This window comes from Silene latifolia, chromosome 2, assembly GCF_048544455.1.
Source record: "Silene latifolia isolate original U9 population chromosome 2, ASM4854445v1, whole genome shotgun sequence".
Classification (NCBI taxonomy): Eukaryota; Viridiplantae; Streptophyta; class Magnoliopsida; order Caryophyllales; family Caryophyllaceae; genus Silene; species Silene latifolia.
The window spans coordinates 186,676,459-186,700,778 of NC_133527.1; the positions used below are offsets into that span (position 1 = coordinate 186,676,459).

Sequence of the window (24,320 nt, forward strand, 5' to 3'; positions counted from 1 at the left end):
GGACACTATCCTTCACAAACTGAAAAGGGATAGTGTCCATCTCACAATAAGGCAAGTGTGAGGGCAAATGGGGGGAAAATGAAGCACCCTATAAATAATGTCACTTGCATATTGTAAGAGTGACACTATCCGTCTTCAACTTGTGACAGATAATGCCCATTTTCAATGAGAATTTGTGTTTGCTAAATAACTTTTCCTCCAAAATACAATTTACAATTGAATACAATCTTGTAAAGAAAAAAAAAAAAAAAATATGGGAGGACCATAGATCGAACGGCTGATGTAAACCCTAGCTATAAATCTGCAGTATATATCAAATAGTTCTATCAAACTCATTTTTCCTTCGCAAAAACCCTAATCACACTCCGCCGCTCATCACTTCCATTTCCACCTTCTCCATCTCTCTTCAATCTCTCATCGAAAATGGTACGATTTTCTTAGTCACTGAATTTTGTTCATAATTCATTCAATTTCTATAATCTTAGGGTTTAATTAACTTGATACTAATAATAATCATAATAGTTTTGATTTTGATTTTGATTTTGATTTTGATTTTGATTTTGATTTTGATTTTGATTTTGATGAATTGATTTTTGTTTGAAGGTTCTTCAAAATGATATTGATCTGTTGAACCCACCTGCTGAGCTTGAGAAGAGGAAGCACAAGCTCAAACGTCTTGTTCAATCTCCCAATTCTTTCTTCATGGTATAATTTTTTGTTTGATTTTTAAAATAAATTGCAATTTGTTTTTTGATTTGTTGTTATTCTTGAATTTTGATGATTTTTCCCTCTTTTGATTTCTAGGATGTTAAGTGCCAGGGATGCTTCAACATGTAAGTGTATTATCTTAATTTTGATTTAAGAAATGATGATTAATTTTACATGGTGAATTAGGGTTTTGTTCTGTTATAGATTCGTTTCAGTTCCATCATTTGCTCGTAAATTGATCAATTTGTGAAATGGTGAAGTAGGATTTTCTGTAAGAAATGATGATTAATTTTACATGGTGAATTAGGGTTTTGTTCTGTTGTTACAGATTCGTTTCAGTTCCATTATTTGCTCGTAAATTGATTAAGTTGTGAACTGGTGAATTAGGAATTTCTATAAGAAATGATCATTAATTTTAAATGGTGAAGTAAGATGTCATGTTTGTTCGAAGCAGCTCGAAGTGTAGATGTAGTACTAAATCACCAGATACCTAATTTAAGCACTCATTATACTCATATTATTCTTATATAAAAGTTCATGAGTATACAGGAATTTAATTGGTGTTGGCATTTACATTTGGTTGAGAAGACACTCTTTACCTCGAGATTGGAACTTAAATGGCATCGTTGAAGAAATGACATTGGAACTTATAGGGGTCGCTTGGAATGAGACTTATTATTGAGGGGGCAATATAGGTTAAAATGAAAAGAGAGGGTAGGTATTGGTAGTCTTGGATGGATAGAGGAGGTGATTGAGGAATTTTTTCGGCCATATTTGGGGTAATGCATTAATAAGGAAAAGTAGGTACCTGTTCACCCAAAAAGAACTTTGATGGTTATGTGGGTTGATAGAGGGACTTTTACGGCCATATGTGGGTAGTGTTAGTGGTTGTAGGCGGCAACGAAAAACTGTTTTGATAGGTCAACAATAGTCTGTTATTAAATTGATTGATATACAAAGTTTGTTAGTCAACATTTTGGATAGTCGATTTTTAGTTGAGTTAGCAAGTGTGATTGATGGAATATAGATGGTTGGATGAACATATATGGTCTATTTCCTTGTTGGTTGTTTAAAATTCGATGAATGTTGCTTAAACATGTTAGTGGTGGCGGCAATGGTGGTATGCATTGCTGTGATGCTTGAGGCTTTGAGGGTGTTTATGGAGGTTGTTCTATGGAGAAGGAAATGGGGTGTTACTTGTTAGTGATGGTGACGATGGTGGTGGTGGTGGTTCAGATTAAGGCTGAGGTAAGGATATGTATGTTGGTAGAGGAAAGGTATTGCGAGCGACTGAGATAGCGTGGGGGCAGAATTGTTAGGAGAGAGTGATTGTTGAGGGTATTCATGTCTATCAATGGACCATTATATGTACAAATAAGGAAATGCGGAAAATAAGATGACTAAGCTCAATAAGGAAATAGGGAAAGATAAGTCAGAGTTGGAGGTGAGTTTTTATTCCCATGCTGTGTCAATTTAGTTTTTGGCAGTGATATTCTGCATTGCTATTATGCTTGAGGGTATGAACAATACGCTTTTCAACATTGTATTGAGTTGTGTAGTGCTAACTCATAAGAGACTTGGGGTGTGTTTGGATAGAGGGATTTGGAGGAAAAAGAAAGGGAGGGAGAGTAGGGAATTTAAAATCCCTTGTTTGGATAGCAAATGAGGGTGGAAGGAAATGGAGGGGGAGAGATTTGGAGGGATCCAATTTCCCTCCTCCTAGCCTAATCAAAATCTCTCCACAATAGGCAAGATTTGGAGGGAAATTGTATCCAAACAACCACACTTCATTCCCCCTCCCCTTCCCTTCTCTCCCTTTCCCTTCCCTCCTTCCCCCTCCCCTCCCTTTCCCTCCACTTTTGCTATCCAAACAGACCTCTCATCTAAGTACTCCCTCCATTTTTTAATATATGACGTTTTGCTTTTTTGAGGCGAGCCTTTGACTTTAATATTTACAAAAATATATTTGGTAAAAAATTATAAAAATTATACCATTAAATTCCTTGTGAAAAATTCTTTCATATGAGTATACATATCACTATATTTAATCATATAATTTGAGAGATATTGAAGAGAGAAGTGTGTGTCTCGAAATGTGAGAGTCATATATAGAAAAATATGAGTATACATATCACTCTGTTGTTATAGGGATAGTGCAGTTGTGGAACTTAAAAATGCATTTGTGAAGAACATGACTTTGTAACTTATAGGGGTCTCTTGTATATGAGTTGAGCGCCAGGGATGCTTCAACATATAAGTGTATTATCTTAGTTTGCTATAAGAATTGATGATTAATTTTAGAAGGTGAACTAGGGTTTCGTTCTGTTATAGCCTCGTCTCAGTTCTGGTATCCTCTCGTAAATTAATAAAGTTTTGAAATGGTGAGCTAGGATGTTATGTAGGATTTGCTATAAGAAATGATCATTAATTTTAAATGGTGAACTAGGATGTTATGTAGGATTTGCTATAAGAAATGATCATTAATAATACTTCTGTTCCAAGATTAAAGATGAACTCTCTAATGCTTCTACATAAATAGTTTGTGATTTCAGGCGTCTTCTATAAGTGCAAATGCTGCGTAGCTTCTATATATCTCTTTGAGACTTTTTGTTTCTATTGTGATATTGAACATGTGCCTTGTAAATGTCCTATTTTCCTCATTTACACCTTCCACCACCACTACTACTCCATTATCTAGTTCATTTGAGCTCTATTATTTCCTAATAATACTCCTGTTCCAAGATTAAAGATGAACCCTCTAATGCCTCTACATAAATAGTTCGTGATTTCAGGCGTGTTCTATAAGTGCAAATGCTGCGTAGCTTCCATGTATCTCTTTGAGACTTGTGTCTATTGTGATATTGAACATGTGCCTTGTAAATGTCCTATTTTTTTCCCTATTAATGCTAGTTCTCTGAATGCAATTGGTTCTGATGTTCACATTTCTGTAACTTGTTGCAGTACGACTGTTTTCAGTCACTCTCAGACAGTCGTGGTGTGCGGTAATTGCCAGACAGTCTTGTGCCAGCCTACTGGAGGCCGTGCCCGACTCACCGAAGGTTGCTCTTTCAGGAGAAAGGGAGACTAGATTATCTATATGAAGAGATTATGCACTTGGTTTATGGTTTATGAAACTGAACTTGTTCGGTTACTCATAGATCTATACTACTGTTGTTTTTTGTACTGTAATTCCTAGAATTTGGGGGTTTAGATTTTATGGTTTGAAAATTTTCCTTAGAAGAAGCTTGTGGTTTATGTTAAGTTGATTGGCATTTTGAACAAGTTTGTTTTTTTACCCTATTTCCTAAATTGTCAATTACATTTTGCGAACTCTATCGCTTAAAGCGAATGGAAGAATTAATTCTCCTAGTATCGAGTTGGCAGTTCTGAAAATGTTGTATGTAAATTATGTTTGGCATATGTTGTGGATTTGGTCATAAGTTGATCATAATCTTAGCTGTTACAAACTATGAGTGAGCCGATTGAAAAAATAAACATGCTAACTCGATGCTTGGAGAAAAAAGCTTGGATACTAGTGTAAGTCGCCGTATAATGTCACCAAAAAACAGGTATATAATAAAAGCTTGCTTAAACATCTTATATTTAGAGTGTAATCTTCCAATAACCCTCCTAACCGTCTTCTCATTCTCCATTTTCCTATCCGTCACTTCCTATTACTCTTTTACCGACTAGTCGACTACTAGGGCCAACCTTCCTACATCACTCCCATATGGAAGTAAAGGGATAAGTTTGGTTGAAGAAAGAGCTCGTAGCTGGAGTTCGAGAAGAAAGAGAGTTTGTGGCCGGAGTGAGTTTTTTTTTTTTTTTTTTTTTTTTTTTTTTTTTTTTGACAGAAGGTGAATAACTTACATTATTGATAACAGTACAAAGTAAGCTACTCGAGGCCGGAGTGAGTTAGGGGAGAAGATAAGGCGGCGAAATGACAGTGGGGTACATTATTGTCGTAATCCAAATTAATACTGTGAAATCATATAATCTTCAAGTCTGTGTTGGGACAAAAAACAATTTTAAAGGTGAATACACCAAAAAAAAAATGTTTCACGTCTACCATAACCATATCTTGTAATATGCATCTTGTCTAATGCTGTTAAATCACTATCGTAAAAAAACACACAGAAGTTTGAAATAAAAAATATATATGAATGATGTTGTCCGTCTTGCGGAACATAAACTGAGCTGATAGCTTTAAAAAAAAATGTAAGATGATTAAATAGAATAATTTCAAGTATAAAAATGAGTACTCTCTCATCTCACTTATTTATTTAACTTTCTAATTTTTGATATGCAACATTTTAATAATGAATTTGTGATATTTTAATCAACGATAAATAATTGATCGAGACGGAAAAAATAAGGTAATTTATTTTCGCAGTACGATTTTTACTCATTACAATATTTTTTACACCAAACTTTCCATTTTTATACCCTCAACTAAAAAACAACAAAACTTAATTCTCTCTACCTTCTCTCTATTGTCGACGCATCAACCTTCTTCAAACTCCTTAAATCCTTCTATTATGAACGATTATTCGAATGCAGAGTAAGTATTTAATTCGTTAATCTCATATTATTAATTTAATTGACTATTTCTTACAATTTTATTTCCTTTTAATTAGGGTTTATGTTTAAATTAATTAAGGGCTAATTAGTATAGTATGATGGGGTTTATTGGTGGTGGTTTATGGCTAGGCGTCGTCAGTGTAGTTTGAGGTGGTTAGCGTCATTGCTGGTGTGATTCGACGTCAGTCAGTGCAGTACATGGTTGAATTTTTTTCAGATGTACTATATATAGTAATTGGTGGTGTTGGTGGTCACTGACTCAATTAATCATGTAGTACACATGTTTCAAAAAAATAAAAATGATAATGTAGTACACAATAGGAAAACACAAATAGTATTATACATCCAGTTGTACCATAAACATAGTACAACCAAGGTATAAGAATACGAGCTTATGTGTATTCTTTCTGAGCTAATTTAAAGTTTATGTTTTTAATGTGTAAATGGATGAACTCAATACTTTCTAATAAAGCTCGTATTTTTTTAATACAAAGCTCGGATACTTTATCACAAAAGCTCATATTCTACACCGTACAGACGTACAATATATACAACTGGTTGTATAGTCCATGAATTGAAAAACGTACAACCAATGTGAGTTATCCAACCAACTTACTCCCAATCCATGGCACATTAGTGCAACACTTCACCGCTCCCCTTCCCCAATGTCGACATCAACTATCTGATTAGTGGTTTTGTGAAATTAGAGGAGAATGAATGTTTGAAATTAGAGAGAAAACATTAGAAAGAGATTAGAGAGGGAAAATGGGAAGAGAAATGAAAAGGGTATAATTGTCAACAGTGTAATGTGATGAGTAAAATGTGTACTGCGAAAATCACCACCCAAAAATAATTTTCAAAAAAAAAAGAAAACATAAAACAAATCACCTGGCAAACTGCCATCAACGGTCTATTGCCACCCAAGCAAAGTAGATATTTGCAACACCGTTGCTTTCTCTACTCCACAAGTTCTTCCATTATCAGTTTGCTTAAACCCTCTCCCAACACAAAAACCCTCTCAATAATCTTCCAATTCAATCCAATTTCCTTCAAAAACTCCCCCAAAATGCAACAATTCAATCAAAATTCTTAAACCCATCTCTCTAATTCAATAAAAATCGCACCTTTCCCCCAAATTACTGTCAAAAAATGTCTGCAATAAAACTCCACAATTTCCCATTTTCAGATTTCACCCCAAAATTTGTATCTTTCCCTCAATTCTCAACCCTAACAATCACCCGAAACTGCCCATGTCGTCGAAAACGCCGATTCCCAATGTGCAATTCAGTCTACACCCAAAGAATTTCACCCACAAAATCAACTCAATCAAGAGATAGATTACCTGATTGGGATAACGACCCGATTTCGGCATTAAATGAGAGGATTAGGAAGGATAATGGGACTAGAGACGCTTCGAAACCCGCCATGGATTCAAAGGAAGCTGAGAAGTACATACAATTAGTGAAGGTGCAACAACAAAAAGGGTTGGAGAAGCTTAAAGGAGCTAATAAGGAGGGTAAAGTTGGAAATGGGAGTGGTGGGTTTAATTATAAAGTTGATCCTTATACTTTGAAAAGTGGAGATTATGTTGTTCATAAGAAAGTTGGTATTGGTAGGTTTGTTGGGATTAAGTTTGATGTTCCGAAAGACGGTTCGCAACCGATTGAGTATGTGTTTATTGAGTATGCTGATGGTATGGCTAAACTTCCTGTTAAACAGGCTGCTCGTATGCTCTACCGTTATAATCTGTATGTTTCTTATTTTAGTCTTCTTTTGCATTTCTTTTTATTGAGTTTGTATAGTGTCTGTTGTTCCCTCCGTCCCAATCATTAGGTTACATTTGATTAAAATTAAAATATCCCCACGAAGAATAAAAAAGGTAAACAAATGACTGAGACGGAGGGAGTATGTTTCATTTACCCTTGTAGGATTATTGTGATTGTTGTTTGTGGACACTGGATTGTGTGTCAAATAATTGTCAATTGGGCTGTTTGTTTTGGTGTTAGTCTGTTAGATGAGGTGCTTAATGCAGTATAAAGGGGTGGTCGGGTGGGGGATTTGAACATGTGACCTATTGTAAGCAGGAATTGTTCGAGGAGGATTAACCTCGGATTAGGTGATAGTGGATGGATTTCTAAAGCATTATAGTTTAAGTTTTAGTGAGGATGGTGGATTTTTGTTATGCTTATTGCGAGTCAGTTTCGGATTCCAGGTTTGGAATGTAGTGTAGTCCTGTAGATGATATTTTGCTGGTTTGAGATCAAATTCAACTAGGAATCGGTTATTGTCATCAATTCAATATCTGCAGTGAGTAACTGCGACTTATCAGAGTAATTAATGCTCCGTGCTAGAATTAGTTTTATATGTTAGAAATTAGAATTACTAGAATGCATTTTTGGAAGAAAAAACTGAGTATTTGGGCTTCTTGCTTATGAGTCTGTTTTGCATCCTCTATTAGGGCTTGCTTGGGATGGGGCCATTGGGGTAATAGTTACTAGCGTAATAGATATCAAATGAACAGAACAAATGGAGGAAAATGGTGGTGGTGAAAGGTGGGAATGAGGAAGAAAGGGTAATGATTACCCTATAAAAGGGGTGGTAATGCAACCTTCATATAGGGGTAATAATTCCCCATCATCTCCTCTTTCCACCCTTCACTACCACCACTAATCACCCTTCTTGGTTTAAGCCCTAATACTCCGATAATACTACTTCATCCCAACCGAGCCCTTAGAACATGTCTAAGAGGGGACTACCTCTAGGATACAGAAATGACCTGCTTCAATTGGGAAGTAACCGGCATACAATATCTGTACAACAGTTCACTGCAGGGCGATTCTCTTATGATTTAACGACCTATGGCCTCTGCTAATAAAAAAATATTACAGTTTCATGCCTTCGTCTATTTTTGATTGGAAATGAGGCTGTGGAAACTTTCACCTGGTCCGAACCCTTCTTTGTATCTGTAGCCATGCTAGGTGGTAGTTTCTGTATTAAATATAGTAGAGCACACTGCTACGAAGGGGTGGTGTTGAGTGGCTAAATTTCCGTGCACTACCCTTACCCCTTGCACATGTTCTCTTTCAGTCGTCCAGCCTAGCCAAACTTGATGTTCCACAAGTTTATATACTGTTGTATGTTTTTCTTATTATGTTAGAAATGCAGCATACTCCGTATTTAGTTTTTCAGTTCACATAACTTTTCGGTGTCTCCTTTCTTTTCCAGTCCAAATGAAACGAAAAAACCACGATCACTTAGCAAGTTGAGTGACACAAATGCATGGGAACGGAGGAGGACAAAAGGAAAGGTAGCTGTTCAAAAGATGGTGGTTGACTTGATGGAATTGTATCTACATAGGCTAAAGCAAAGGAGACCTCCATACCCAAAAAGTCCTGCAGTGGCAGACTTTGTTGCTCAATTTCCCTATGAGCCCACTCCAGATCAGAAACAGGTATATTTTTGTACGTTCTCATGAAAGCCATTAACTTTTTTCTTTTATGACTACTTATAAGAGAAGCTCTACTCCTTTCCTTTGGTTGGTTAAGAAGAGGCTTTGTATCTGGATTATAATGATAGCTATGTAGATTTTTAATTCTTGGGGAGTTGGGCGCTATGATTTTGGCCTCTTGCTTTCTTCTTGTGTGGTCGCATTGCATTTTCACGATAGAACTTTTTCTTCTTATATTGTTCATGGGAAGCCTTGCTTTTATCAAATATTGAATCGAATTGCACTCAAAGGATGATAATACTTTTGTTAATCTGCCTAACAGGGTTTCATCCATAAGTCTTTGCTTCTTCATTTATTTCACTCGAGTTTAAGGTTAAATTGATCTCCTCTAGGATACCTCCAAGACTAATGAAAGTCATGTGACTGATAAGGGCTTGATAGGATTAAGTTTAATTGTTGTGGCCTGTGGGGTATGTGGATCAAAACAAAAGAGAAAATTAGGGTAGTGATGTGGTGGAGAAAAGATAAAATGGGTGTAAGGGAGGATGAAATGGTTGTAAGGGGATTATTTTACTCCAATATGTGGATAATGCTTTACCTGGGAGGAGATGCGTAACTATTACCGTCCATTCACCACATTCCTCTATCAATCCAAGCCACCTTGAAGGGGCCCTAAAGGGAAGAGTAAAACTAACGAAAACCACGTCTTCAAATCTTGAGATTCTTAATGTTCATAAGATCAGAAACTTAGCTGCATCATTATATGGTTTATGTGGGATTGTGGGATAGTATCTCAAAGACTCCCATTTTTTTTTTTTGGCTAGATAGTTGATACTTCTTGCTAGTAGGGTCGTTGACACTTGGTGCAGGCATTTATTGATGTAGAGAAAGATCTCACTGAAAGAGAAACTCCGATGGACAGATTGATATGTGGAGATGTTGGATTTGGCAAGACAGAAGTTGCACTACGTGCCATCTTTTGTGTTGTTTCAGCAGGAAAACAAGCTATGGTTCTAGCACCAACTATTGTGTTAGCCAAGCAACATTTTGATGTTATTTCAGATCGGTTTTCCAAGTATTCCAACATCAAGGTTGGACTTCTGAGTAGATTTCAGGTATGTTGAGCTCGGACATGATTCTAATTTGGGCGCTGGTTCATTTTAACTAAAGGGAATACTTACATCTATGGGGGGGTGAAGTGATCACAGTAGCATGCAATGTCTGATATCGGTGTAATTGTCATATAATACTCCCTCCATCCCACTTATAGCTTCTCTGCTGACTATTAGTGACCTACTCCTTAACTTTGGTGTCCCAAATAAAGAGTGATGACCATGGTAGAGAGACATGAGATCTACCTTGTAATCATGTTTTGCTTTACTGCATCAATCATTATATGAGAGCTTCTGATCGTTTGAGTTACAAAACATTCATATTAGCCAAGCTTTCAGAGCAATTTATTAGCTGGAAACAATATCTATATGATTCCTTCCCCTCTTCGGAGCTTAAAAACAAATTTTTAAAGAAGTTAGAGTTATTAACTTGCCTTGCGTTAATTGCTAATATATGATTAACTCCTTTTTCACTAATCCATCCCCCCACCCCTACTATTGTATCCAAACAAACCCTTGTATGAGTGTGAGGCTGATGATAGATGGATTACTATGTGCAGACCAGGGCAGAAAAAGAGGAATACATAAGCATGATAAAAAACGGTGAACTGGACATTATTGTGGGAACACATGCGCTTCTCGGAAATCGTGTTGTCTATAATAAACTTGGACTCCTTGTAGTTGATGAAGAACAGGTTTGGTCTTTTGCTGTTTCTGTTTTGGGGGATGGCATTTACCTTTGATTTTATTTGCCCTCTCTTTTCTTATGTGGGTTTCCTGATTACTTTGTTTGGTCGTACGGATCGATATAAACTGTAACTGTTATGTAATAAGTTTGGTATACATATGATTTGTCTTCCCGGGGAAGGGGAAGAGGGTGCTAACTCACTATCCCGTATTTCAGATGTTAGCCCTTTTTAAAACCCAACAAAAAAGTATAGTTGCTTAAATTTAAGAAAATACAAATCTGTTTGCTAAAATGGTGTCTCCTAGTCTCCTGTGCATGGGGCCGCGCCTTTGCTTCATGACTCCCTCTGTCGCCATGGGTCCTCTGTGTGCCTTTTGAAAGTCGGTTTGACGTGGCACCTTATGGATCATTATAGAGAGAGGGATTTCTTATTTCATGTTGTTCTGTCTGGATAACCAGAAGTTAACCAAACTATGTATTTGTATATTCAATGCTATAGCTTGATGATGCAGTCAATTTTAACTAGCTACTAGTTCTACTCATAAGTCACAACGCAGATGACTTCTCTAAACCAGTTTTACGTGCATTTGTAGAGGTTTGGTGTAAAGCAGAAGGAAAAGATAGCATCTTTCAAAACTTCTGTTGATGTCCTTACACTGTCAGCTACTCCGATTCCTCGAACTCTCTATCTAGCCTTGACAGGGTTTCGTGATGCTAGGTAATGTAGACTTTTATTTTACCTGTGTTATCTTAGAGTAACCTGCTAATTCCCTTATGCTATGTTTGGGAACCTTGAATTGGAATTGAATTCCGTAATTGAGATATTTCAAGTGTTTGGGAACCCCTAGAATTTGGAATTGGAATTGACCCAATTCCTTATCAATTCCAAGCTAGTTAAAATTTGGGGTTCTCAAATACCTACCATATGGTACTATGATAGTCATTTCAATTCCTTCACTTCTTACGTTTTATTTTGTGACGCTAATTTCATCAAAACATTCTTATTTATGATATTTTTCCGATCGCAAATATTTTCCGAGACAATATTTAATTTTTTCAAATATAAAACATCCAATGACCTCAACTCATATCCGTCTCGCCCAAGTGCAATTCCAATTCCAATTCCATGGGTTGCCCAAACGCAATTTTGGAATTGGATTTGGAATTGAATTCAAATTATTGAAATTTCTACAATTGAAATCATGAAAATGAAATCAATTCCGTGCTTTCAAACACTACCTTAGGGTGTATTTGGATTGAGGGATTTGGAGAGAAAAGAAAGGGAGGGAGAGTAGGGTTTAAAATCCCTTGTTTGGATAGCAAATGAGGGTGGAGGGAAATGGAGGGGGAGAGATTTGGAGGGATCCGATTTCCCTCCTCCAAGCTTAATCAAAATCTCTCCACAATAGGCAAGATTTGGAGGAAAATTGTATCCAAACACCCACACTCCATTCCTCCTTCCCTTCCCTTCTCTCCCTTTCCCTTCCCTCATTCCCCCTCCCCTTCCTCTCCCTCCACTTTTGTTATCCAAACACACCCTTAAGGATGTCTTATCCTTATTTCTTGAACTTTTCTCAATTCATTGATACAGCGATTTTCCTATTAATATCTTAAGAGTAATTTGCTGCTTGCCTGCTTTTATGGTTTTGCTTTTAAACTTGAGCTTTTCATGGTCTATGAAAGGCCAGTGGTGCAAATTAAAATATATTAGGTGGAAGTTTGAAGTAGATGATTTCAGTGTTGAACCATAAGATTATTCAGAAATGAATAGTCACTGGCAAGAAATTTGTTGAGTTATGCTAGTTTAAGATGCTTGATATGATGCTCTGTGTGTTTTCAAACAGCTATACAGTTCTGACCTTCTGACATCACTCGTCCTCGTACGCCCCCTGTCGTGTCTTTATAAGTAAAGGAACATTTAAGATATTCGAAAATAGCTATTGTCCTTTTAAATCTCTGCCCTAATTAACTTGGTTTATCTGCAGTTTAATATCTACTCCTCCGCCAGAAAGAGTCCCTATCAGGACACATCTTTCAGCATACAGTAATGACAAGGTGGTATCAGCAATTAAATATGAGCTGGATAGAGGTGGCCAGATCTTTTATGTCCTTCCACGTATTAAAGGTAAAATAGCTATTCTTTATATTTTCTGATACAACATATCACTATTTCTAGTAATTGTCAATAGCTTCACAGTTCACGCTTACGGTATATCATAACACCCTAGCATCTATGAGAAAACTCTCTTAAGAGTGTATTGCATATTAGATGTTATGTATCCATATTTAATTAAGAAAACGATAGAAAATGATGGAAGTAATGTAAAATGACCCCCTAAAGTGTCTGAGCTTCTTCTGTTGTGAAGCAGTAGTTGGTGGACGCTCTCTCAGGAATTTCATTATGGGCTTTCCGTAAACAACCTCTTTATATTTTCAGCACAGGGTAAGATTGCCGGGGGTTATCCAATCCGATAACCCAGTCCCAAAGCCAAAAAATCGCTAGCCTTTGGCTTGATTGAAAATTAAATTACTTTGAAACATTAATCTATGACAATTATTTTGAAGTTGAAGTGAGGCAAAACTTTGCTACTCCATGAGGGGTATTTTTCTTTACTTTTTGTGTAAGTTTTCTCTTGATATCCTTAAGAGTTAGGACTTGGGAGTTGTGACTTAGAAGTTAGAAGTTCGGACAGTAGGACTTGATTGTTTGGTGTTTGGCTTTCTCCCATAGAGGGGTGGCACCCCGTGTTGTTTCAAAGCAATTTCATTTTACTTGTAAAATCAGCAACAAACACACCGGATACTAATTATTAACTCTATCGAAACTGTCAGCAAATCTAGTAACAGTATCTGCTGTCCCTTGATTTTGCTATTGGTTTAATTTAATTTTGTTACTTTGCAGGACTAGATGAAGTGATGGGTTTTCTAGAACAATCTTTCCCAGATGTTGAAATAGCCATTGCTCATGGGCAGGTATTCTTAGTTAACAACAATCTAGTTTCCATTTTAAATTTCTAGGATGAAGAATCGTATCCTCTTAAACATTTGGCTTAAGATGGTTATTTTTGAACATCACAATGACCTTCATTAAGGACCATAATAATTGCATATAATCAGCCTTTTTTTATGGATGAGATAAAGGAAGATTAGGAAGTCTGCCTATGGTAACTTAAATTGTACTCCTAATCGAGAGTCAAAGCATGTGCATCGTATATTCTTAAATTACCTCGTAAGTGCACTATTGAATCATGGGGTTTTTATAGTAATTTTATCTGAAATAATCTAATGAGAGCAAAAGTAAGTAACTAGCAGCAAGTGAGAGAAACTAACAACCACCAAAGGTAAAGTCGGTAAGTACAAACTTAAATAAAAAGCGGAGAGAAAATTATCACGTTGACGATGAATACTTGCATTAAATTAAATTACGGAAGCTTGAATCTTGTCCTAAGAGCATGTACAATAGAGAGGATTTACCCTCCTCTTAGCCCTCTCTCTCATCTAAGAGGAGGTCCTCTCTATTGTGGAGTATGCATAAAGGATCCTCTTAGAAGGAGGATGTTCTCCACTTCCTCTAGTTTTAGAGGAAGTGGAACATTGGCCCTTGTGCCAACTATCCAATTATATTTGTCCAAATTTAGTATTTGCTTTTTATTTTTTTATTTTAATATAAGTTGAAATGCAATTAAAATGTTAGAGGATAAAAAAGAGGATCCTCTCTATTGTAGGGCAAAATAAATAAGAAGAGGATGAAAATAGTGAGGATGGAAGTGGATGATAGAGAAAGTGAGGTGTCCAAAAAAGAGTGGGAGAAAGAAAAAATAAGAGGATCATAATCTCCTCTCTATTGTACATGCTCTTACTAAATCGTCAATAATAAAACATTTCAACTAGTTTTCGAAACAGAGAAAATGTGTTTTAAACCTTAAAGGAAATTTAGAAAATAAGGGATCGGGTTAGCATCATGGTTAACTCATGGTCGGTGGTTTGAAGTTACTTTAGGTACTAAAAGTCTAAAACCCTATGTTGTCTTTAGGGATGGTTTGGTGCAACTTGCACTCGGTGGGCTTGAGTTACACCCACTTCATAGAATTTATTTCAAGAATTATACTATGTGTGCTTGTCTTCGAAAGGACGTAAATCCATGTTTATTGTCTGGTTGAGGCGTGTGACCGAATTGGGAAGATAAGATGTTGAGCTTTCACCTCCAATAAGTATCACCTTGATATTTTGTTTTAACTCCAGATATGGCCTCTCAAAGTTAACCCATGTGCACAAGGTTCTCTTGTTTGGGTCATTTTTGCTTCCCAACTTCCTTTGGACTCCCTTTGCTTCCCTTTGGTTTGTCCAATTAAACCTTCATCTTTTGAATTACTTGGTTTCTTGGAGATTCAATATATGCATCTACGAGCAATAGGGAGTAGTACCCGGACACTGCTGTTTTTCCTTGGCAAAATTAGCTGCGAGTTAGAAATAAAATAATTGTTCTCGGCAACTTTTTTTATTTTCTTATTTATACTGTATTTTTTGTTCTTTTTTCTTGATAATGAGTTTTATTGGTTGTCGTCCCTTTGTCCTGCCTCTTTGTCAGTCATATGATTATAAGCGCTTGTGTTTTACGGAGTATTTCTTAGATTCCCAACTTTTTCCTTTTTTCTTTTCTTTTTGCAATGCAGCAATACTCGAAGCAGCTCGAAGACACGATGGAAAATTTTGCATCAGGAAAAATAAGAATTCTTATATGTACGAATATAGTAGAAAGTGGTTTGGACATTCAAAATGCAAACACCATAATTATTCAAGACGTGCAATTTTTTGGACTTTCACAGCTATACCAGGCATGTTATTTTCCGCTATAAGCCGTTACATCTTTCTGTTCCTTATATGTTCATGCCATTAAAATTTGGCTAGCTGAAGGATACTTCTAGTTGTATTTATGTGGCGTTGGACACACCAGTCACGTTGTAGTGTTATGAACTATACTTACAATAAAGATGTTTTGAAGTTTAGCATTTTATAGGTTTTTTATATTACACCCTTTCTACCTTGTTCTAAAATTTATTCTCATCTTGGAGGAACTCCTGGGAGCTTGAATGTCATGAAGATATAGTCACTGCTGGACGCCTTAGCATGTTTTGGTTATGATGGAAGATAATGAATAGTTAGAGCATGAAAAGTGTGGACTTTAGTGTACAAATACTGTCCTATGTTTTAAGTATCTGGTTTACACATATCCTCATATTTCAGCCCTGACTTAAAGATAGATGCCGTAAGTCTTGTATGAGAGAGAGTCACATGTGAGATCACCTATATCCTCGTCACATGTTTCTTAGTTTACTATACAGTTAGTTGGTTGCTCCCATATGTCCCAAGTATTCATGGATAGTTGCTATTTCTGGTGTCCCATCATTTTTAATTTCTGATTTATGATGTTGCGATTACTACTGAACAGTTGCGAGGAAGGGTGGGAAGAGCAGATAAAGAAGCATATGCATACTTATTTTACCCCGACAAATCTCTTCTGTCTGACCAAGCTTTGGTATGTTCCCTGGAATATTGAACTGTTTTTCAGACACCCTTTTTAGACGTCACCATTGGCATTGGCTAATTTAAAATTTATCTTGTTTACGTACAGGAGAGGCTTGCAGCCCTTGAAGAATATTGCGAACTTGGCCAGGGTTTTCAGCTGGCTGAAAGAGATATGGGAATTAGGGGGTTTGGAAATATATTTGGTGAGCAGCAAACTGGTGATGTTGGAAATGTGGGCATTGATCTCTTCTTTGAGATGCTTTTTGAGAGTTTGTCCAAGGTAATGACTTGCTACTTTGTTTTGTTTTACTAAGTGTTGTTCTACACTTCTACTAACTAATAATGTGCCATAGTCAGAATTTTCATTTAAGATTCTCTGCATTGCCATCTCCACAACAAATGTTAAGCCATCTACTGTACTCACTCCTATTCTTTGGAATTGCTCCAATTACTTTTGTCACTAATATGAAGGTGAGCCTAAAAAGCACCATTTATGAGCAAACTCGTGCCAAATTTAGAAATGGGGTAATTCCAACGAGCCAGAAATGGAAAATGAGTCATTTTCAGAGAATAGGAGCGAGCACCAAAAATATTTAGTTGTGGTACTGTGGTTGGTGTCAACAGTTGGTAAGATTCCCACTTTTGAACTTGGAGCCGTAGAGCTTCCAAGTTCAGTTCCTCTTGAGAGAGGGAGGTAGCTCATAAGCTTAGTGGAGAGGGCCTGCGGGCGCTATGGCAAGTGACCCTGATACTCTGAAATTCACATTACCCATTCTGTGTATACTTAATATGACCATGTTTTGCAGGTGGAAGAACATCGTATTATCTCTGTTCCGTATCAAAAAGTCCAGGTATTTACTGAATGCTCTTCAAAGTTTTTAAAGTTTGTCAGGATGTATGAAATGGCTTGTTGGTAAGTACAATCAAAATATTATTGTTGTAGACCAGAAGTGCATATAAATGGAAAAAATAACTAGCACAAAAGATTTTCACCTATGACACTGCATATCTGTTAGATTAGGCTCTATGGGATTCCTGCCAGAACTTGCTTAAGATCTTGAAATTTTGAACAATGCTACCATATCATTCATAATGTTTGAAATGCATGCCAAGAGAATGTTATTACAGTATGTATCTCCCGTATTTTCTATATGGATTCATTACTCTTTCCTTGTGATTTTCGGAGACATTCAGATCAATTCACACATTTCCATTTTGTGTTAATAAACTACATAAAGATGGAGTGTTATGCTTCCAAGTAACAAGAAGCTCAAAGCCTCAAAGTATTCCATTTTTTGAATATTTGGGGATGTTTTTCCATCTTGGACCATTTTTCTTGTTCAAAGAGCATAATTTAGCAAGCTAGCGTCAATTCTATTGTTCGTTTATGGCTTTTAATCACTCTAACTAGCTTTATCTTGGAATGTATTTGCCAGCTTGACATAAACATAAATCCTCATCTCTCTTCGGAATATATAAATTATTTAGAGAATCCCATGGAACTTATTAGTGATGCCGAGAAGGCAGCAGAGAAAGACATCTTGAGTTTGGTTCAGTTCACAGAGGATCTTAGGCGGCAATATGGAAAAGAGCCGCATTCCATGGGAATTCTTTTAAAGAAGCTCTATGTGAAAAGGATGGCTGCCGACCTTGGGATCATGCGTATTTATGGTGCTGGGCGGATGGTTGGCATGGAAACAAACATGAGTAGAAACGTTTTCAGACTGATAAAGGAATCAATGGCTTCTGAAGTTCTGCGTACCTCACTGATGTTTGAAGATAAACAAATAAAGGTAAATTACTCGAACCTGTATACGTTATAATGCATGCTTTCCCTTGGAAATGACAATATGAGGACTTTTTTGGTTTCATTTTCCGCACGTTCTTTTATGTTTCACGACAGCAGCAGCATTTTAACTGAGGACATATTTCTGCACATTAAAGAACCATAGATGGCCAGGTTGCCGTTGGGAAAGATATACACTAGAAGATATAAAGTGGATATTAGATTTATCTTGTTACGTTTTGTTAATTCTCAGTATCGCCCTTGTTCCTGTTTTTTCCAGGCTGAACTACTCTTAGAGCTACCAAGAGAGCAACTTCTCAACTGGATCTTTCAGTGTTTGTCAGAGCTTCATGCGGCTTTGCCTGCTCTTATTAAATACTAGGCTACTTCGTTGTAGCGCCCACTCTTTCCAACCGTGAGTCCCGTCCTCATTATACAGATGATGTCCAATGAGAACCAAATGCACCACTGCTTCTAATTTTTTCGGGATCTCCTCGTTTGGACAGCTGGATTTATTGTATAGATCGAAGAAAATTGTTAGAAAGAAAAATATAGGTTATACTGGAAACTCTGATGGTGTATATATTGCAAGCCATATTAGTCAGGTACACACTTTTTTTCGGTTGCTTCTTTTCTTTTTTTATTTAGGCAAAAACTTGGGTGAGATGGTTCTACCTTAAGATGTGACAAATACTAAGAGTGAGCTAAAAGTTTTAAGCTGAAAACTCGGCCTTAAAACTTTAACTGTCACAAGTCACCCCACAGCTTTTCGCCAATTGACGTATTTTATCATTAAAATTTGTCCGTTTTGAAAATTCTCTGTCTTTAAGACCCCGTAATAAGAAATGATTAACAATTACATTAAAATAAACCCCACAGGTAAAAGATTCTGGCTCCGCCACTGGTCACCACACTAACCCTACCATAGAAGTGTCTTTTACCAGAACTTACGGTTTTTATTATGGCTGATCCAATGAAAGTTGTTGACTATGTAGGAAACCGTGTGCAATCCTGCTCTGTATTAGACTGCTTATTACAGAACAAGGTCTGAGAGTGTCTACATGAATAAGCTACGAGACTGTTCTCTTCAGCTAATCAAATTATTCTGCATTCGCTTGCCTTGTTTACCTGTTGCAGAGGTTTGGTTCTCTTATTTTGCACTCTATTTCTTTTTGTTAAAGGTAGGATCTCAAGGGCAATTTTAGATGCTGACGAGTTTTGAGTGCAAGTCGTAGTATTAGTGCCTCAATGACTTTACCGGCTAAACTTTACTGACATGAAGGTTAAATCGCTGACATGGTTGTCTTGAACGAATCTAAAAAATGGAAAATGAATGTCTAAAATTTTCATGCAGTACGATCATTCAAGACTTGACAGCTCGTTAGGACCCAGAATTGAATATCTATGCACATATAGTTACGAACTTATGATGATCATATCATCGTCCAACTAACTAAAGGTGGGTTCGGAAACTGAGTTGGCGCCATCTGATCTTGAAGACGTTGAAGAGACGCAAGGCTGACCCCTAGATAACAGCTTCTCTGTTTCAGAAGGCAAGGCATGAGAATTATTAATGTTGTTTTTCAGTTTCCTGCTGACTTGTGTATCATTTTTACTCACTTTCTATGTGGTAAAGTAAATGAAAGTCAATATTAATGGTATAATCTATTTATTTACTTTAACTTGTGTTATTTAAGTTCTAAATAATTAGACGAGACATATGTCACGTATCACTTTCGAAGCAAAAAAAATTAGCTCTCATTTGAGATAAAAACTCATAAGTTAATAAGTTTTGAATTTCTTTTCATTTGATAGTTTGATGAAACCTAGACACAAATCTTCAATTTTGGAGATTGTTGTAATAAAAAAGAAATACATTAGGTCACATTAAACTTTGTTGAAGATATTTGACTTTGGTAGTTCTCATTTAATTTGTATTTAAATTTTGACTCAAAAATAAGATGAGGTCACTTAACTCAATCGTAAGTTCGTAACTATTTTCCATGGATTAATAATGACCTAGTCATCTTTTTGTTAGTTTCCACAAACAATATAACCAATAGCTTGACCTAGTTTTTTAAAAATAATAAAATCAAATAGCCCGGTTAAAATCAGTCGGTTCTCAAAATGATCCAATAAAATGTTGATTATATATTCAATAATAGCACAACCAAATATGATTGCTTATCGCCATGCACCACATCCCGGGGGCCTAGCCATGACGAGTTTGTACGAAGTCAGTTTTCCAGAATCCTTGCCTCCTTATCTCTTGGTTGCCCTTCGGTATAACTCGGCTTACTAAGCTGATTAAGACAATAATTGTTAGTTATAGATACGCGATAAGTAAGTCATGCTCCAGAGTCCAGACTCGACTTACTTGTCCGGTTCAAGTCAAAATACTCGACTCAAATGACCCAACCCGCACCCCCACCCAAGTCCCAACCCAAAATAAGTAAATAATTAAGTCGACCCAAATATATCTTATCAATTATACGATCTCACATGTTACTCCGTTAGTGTCCAAGCTGTCAAAACATTCGGCTTTCTATCTATCACCATCATTGTCCTCATCACCTTTCTAACTCTGGTCCCCTCTCCTTAACGACTTTTCTTATTTTCCACCACCATTTTCGCCGGCAATTACCACATTTAAACCTACTATTTTCCCCCAATTTCATCAATTAGGGTTCCAAAATGAGCTTCCAAGATCTCCAGACTGGCGCTCGGCCGGCGTCGAGGTCAGCACCACAGACGGCGTCGCAAGCCGTCGCCGCCGGAATATTCCAGATCAACACCGCCGTCTCCGCCTTCCGCCGCCTTATCGATGCTATCGGCACCGCCAAAGACACTCCTGAACACCGCCTTAAACTGTTCGTATCGCTAATTACTCCATTGTTCAATTTTATGTGAATTTAAGCTTTTGATTTCGATGATGAATTGATGATCGTGTTGTTATGGTGATTATACAGGCATAATATGAGACAGCGGATAGTGCAACTGGTGAAAGATACTTCTGCTAAGCTTAAAACTCTCAGTGATTCTGATCATGCTTCTAATATTTCTGTAATTCTTCCTCTTTTCGTCATCGTTTTCTTAAGTTTTCAGTTAATTGAGTTTTTAACCTAGGGTAGTAATTCATTTTATAGTGATGCGATCGAAAAACGGATAGAAAATGCAGCTGTTGATATATTTGATGCTTATCATATAGCTTACGTGCTTTAGTTTGGCGCGCATCTGTTAGAGTCTTGTTCAATGTACTACAGTGGTTCATGTGCTAGCATTTATTCGATTCTAGAACCTACCAAAGTCATAGTCTAGAATCTTCCTTCTTTTGTTCTTTGATAATGGAGTTCCTTTGATTAATGAAGTATTCAAGTGTCAATTGGCAAATCAACTGTTAATATTCGTAGGGGACGGCTTTGTAAGTCTGTCCCCGATAACTTTGTCAAAGCGGATGATGATAACTGTGAAATTAATTTGTCAATTGTTTAGTATGCGGAAATTTGGTGCGCAGCTTGTTGTGATTCAGTAATGATGTGGTTTTTATGAGTAGAAAGTGAAGCGACATTCTGACATTCTGTAATATTGCTGTAGAGTTTTGATGATAATACTGTTGTGGTAACTTTGGACTCCTTTTACTTCAGCTTGTTGGACTCCTTTTACTCCTTTTGGTGATAATACTGTTGTGATTCAGTAATGATGTGGTTTTTACGCCTTTTACTGATGTAATGTGCTTTTTTTCTGATGCTTGTTTCATTTCCTCAGTCTTGATATGTTTTCTGCCTTTTTATCACAGTAACCGGCAGTTCTGTTCTTCTATGGGTTGTTATTGAGTTGTTTGAATCAGTTTGTTTCATGTATTTAAAACTGTATATGGTCGAAAAATAGTTACCGTTGAAACTCATTATTAAATCTTAATTTTCCAGGCAAATAAAAAATTAGAAGATGCTAAGCTTGCTCGAGATTTTCAAGCAATTTTACAAGAATTCCAGAAAGTTCAACATCTTGCTAGTGAGCGTGAATCAACGTACATGCCATCTGGGCCTCCTCCTGGTGCAGCAACTATGTATGTTAATTATTGGCACTCTACTGAATTTTTCATTTTAGTTTTTCATTGGTGTAGCCGAAATGAGCTGGCATTTCTCTGGTGTTCTGTAGCACAATTGACGAAGAACCAAGGCAAGATTCAGAAAGCCAACCTTTCATAATGGTGCAGAAGAGGTCAGAATTTTTAATTTGCATATGATTCCCCCCGCCCACATAGCTTCAAAACATCAATTAGTGTACGTTGTGTATTGAAGGTTTATTTATTTGTTTTTCACTGTTACAACGATCAATATAGTAAATGAGAAGATCTTCTGTTTGATCATTTATGACCATCACCTTATGGTTCACTTGTCCTAAGAAAGAATTCGAGATGTTGAATATGGTGCTTGGTTAGTGTTGTATTCTGAGTCTTTTTACCAGAACAATATGTCATCTAAGGGAACAGATCCTAGTCGAGTGTTTGTGTAGTATGTAAGGCGCACCATGAGTCCATGACTACACTATGCTCTATGCACGTCTTGCATCCTAGTTGGAATCTCGAGTATGACACTAGTATACAACAACAAAAACAAAGCTTATGATAGCAGGCGCACAGTATAAGCTTATGTCTTTTCATTCCTGCAATTGCTATACTCTGTGGGAGATTGGGTTTTAATGAACTCATCTAATTGTGTTATGATAGCAGACGTGCATTATTTTCTTTCATTCGTGTCTCCAAACAATCATAACAAGGATTCATTTTTTTTTTCCTTCTGTATTCTCACAATACATTGGCCTTTCTCTTCTCTGATTTTAAATTAAATATGATCTGCTTGCAGTTGTGTTTTGATTCTAAACTTGCTTTACAGTGTAAATGACGCAGTTTTCTCATTCATCTCTAAATGAGTGGATAAACAAAGTGGATTCTGTTTTAGCTATTGTTAAGCTATTGCTCAGCAATATGAGGAGAAAATAACAGTCAATTATGTATACAGGCAAGAATTGGTGCTTTTAGATAATGAAATTTCATTCAATGAAGCAATAATTGAGGAGAGAGAACAGGGAATTAGGGAGATACAAAGCCAAATTGGGGAGGTTAATGAAGTCTTCAAGGACCTCGCTGTTCTTGTCCATGAGCAGGGTGTAACAATTGGTAAGATACTTATTCATAAATGCTTTCGCTTTCGTTTTCGTTTTCGCAAATCACTTCTTGTTTTTGTGCATGATGCTTTTACATTTCAGTATTCTTAATCTTCCATACATTATTGCAGATGATATAAGTTCTAACATTGAAGTTTCTGCTGCTGTAACGAGCCAAGCCAAACAGCAAATATCTAAGGCTTCTAAAAGTGAAAAATCTGGTTCAGCTGCGGTAAGATTCAACATCTTCTGAATGACGTTTCGTACAGCAATGATTGCTACTATTCATGTTAAGTTGCAAATCTGCTCTGGTAGTAGACTCTAAACCTAAGGTATTTGATTCAGCAGTGTGCTTGTCAAATACTATATCAACTGAAAATTAAGGCATTATCTACCGACATTCGAAACTGTAATAAGCACTGATACAAAAAGCTTGCTTATTCTCATATTTTTATTCATTCATGCTTCTCCGGTGTTTTGTGGGTGAAATGCCATATCATTAATCAGTCACGATGTGCTATTGTACAGTGTTGGTGGCTGCTGGTGGTGTTTGCAATCGTGGTCATCATAGTATTGTTAGTCCTACTCATGTAAGCCCGTAAATGAAAGATACAAGGCCAAAGCAACAGCTGTGAATTTGTTGCTTTGTATATTAGAGAGGCAGCAATGGACAACGGTGACAATTCTTTTATCCTCCTTAACCCTCGTGGTTCTTGGAGCATTATCCCTAAAATCTTGTGTATGCATGTATCATAATAGTTTTGTTTTCCCAAATATTTTTGAATATTTCTTATTCTTTGCTTAGCGGTTCCATAATTTTGGGATTTCATGAAGTTTGCAGAGGAACATTGAAAAGTGTGCAATTGTACAATAGAAAGGCTCGGGCCTCAGAGTCACGATGATAGCTAATGGTGTTATTCCGGAGTCTGTAAGTGTATTGTCAGAAAATGCTTGAATGTGTGTGGTGTTGGTGTGATTTTTATATTATTATTCGAAAGATTGAATGCCTCTGTTTTGTTATTGTGTTCCAGTGGCGGAGTGAGATGCGGCTATGCCACCTCCAAACAATGGAAAATTATGATTTTTTTTTCCCTTTTCCTTTTCTTTCGGAATTTAGATTTTGTTTTACTATTGTTCAATGTTCACACAAGGCGTGAGCCTAATACTTGTTTAAAAAGAAAGATCGCGGTTAAAGCGGACTAACCAAAATTGAAACAGAGTCAAATAAATAGGATGAACGGAGGGAGTAGCATTTAACCACCATTTCACAACCCATATCCTCCCTCCATTTACTATCTATAATGT

The 24,320-nt window shown here is 36.7% G+C and overlaps 3 protein-coding genes across 5 annotated transcripts; all 3 read left to right on the top strand.

Moving 5' to 3' along the window:
* Positions 1-292: 292 nt before the first annotated feature.
* LOC141643803 (small ribosomal subunit protein eS27y) lies at positions 293-4,077 on the top strand. Its single transcript, XM_074453114.1, has 4 exons — positions 293-426; positions 604-705; positions 805-833; positions 3,670-4,077. The coding sequence occupies exons 1-4, from the start codon at positions 424-426 to the stop codon at positions 3,794-3,796; spliced, it is 261 nt and encodes an 86-aa protein (XP_074309215.1). The 5' UTR covers positions 293-423; the 3' UTR covers positions 3,797-4,077.
* A 2,143-nt stretch (positions 4,078-6,220) lies between these two features.
* LOC141643804 (ATP-dependent DNA helicase At3g02060, chloroplastic) lies at positions 6,221-19,528 on the top strand. Of its 3 annotated transcripts, XM_074453117.1 has the most exons (16): positions 6,256-7,037; positions 8,515-8,740; positions 9,607-9,852; positions 10,410-10,544; positions 11,131-11,255; positions 12,523-12,662; positions 13,440-13,510; positions 15,211-15,372; positions 15,987-16,073; positions 16,170-16,343; positions 16,870-16,914; positions 17,500-17,856; positions 18,130-18,264; positions 18,356-18,454; positions 18,845-18,988; positions 19,204-19,528. In XM_074453117.1, the coding sequence occupies exons 1-13, from the start codon at positions 6,439-6,441 to the stop codon at positions 18,229-18,231; spliced, it is 2,469 nt and encodes an 822-aa protein (XP_074309218.1). In that variant the 5' UTR covers positions 6,256-6,438; the 3' UTR covers positions 18,232-18,264; positions 18,356-18,454; positions 18,845-18,988; positions 19,204-19,528. The 3 variants fall into 3 exon arrangements, with proteins under 3 accessions (XP_074309216.1, XP_074309217.1, XP_074309218.1); XM_074453115.1 differs by having other exon boundaries at positions 6,221-7,037; positions 18,130-18,454; XM_074453116.1 differs by having other exon boundaries at positions 6,249-7,037; positions 18,130-18,454; positions 19,132-19,528.
* An 833-nt stretch (positions 19,529-20,361) lies between these two features.
* LOC141643805 (syntaxin-22-like) lies at positions 20,362-24,023 on the top strand. Its single transcript, XM_074453118.1, has 7 exons — positions 20,362-20,719; positions 20,819-20,912; positions 21,776-21,915; positions 22,008-22,070; positions 22,871-23,028; positions 23,147-23,247; positions 23,544-24,023. The coding sequence occupies exons 1-7, from the start codon at positions 20,544-20,546 to the stop codon at positions 23,607-23,609; spliced, it is 798 nt and encodes a 265-aa protein (XP_074309219.1). The 5' UTR covers positions 20,362-20,543; the 3' UTR covers positions 23,610-24,023.
* Positions 24,024-24,320: the final 297 nt, after the last annotated feature.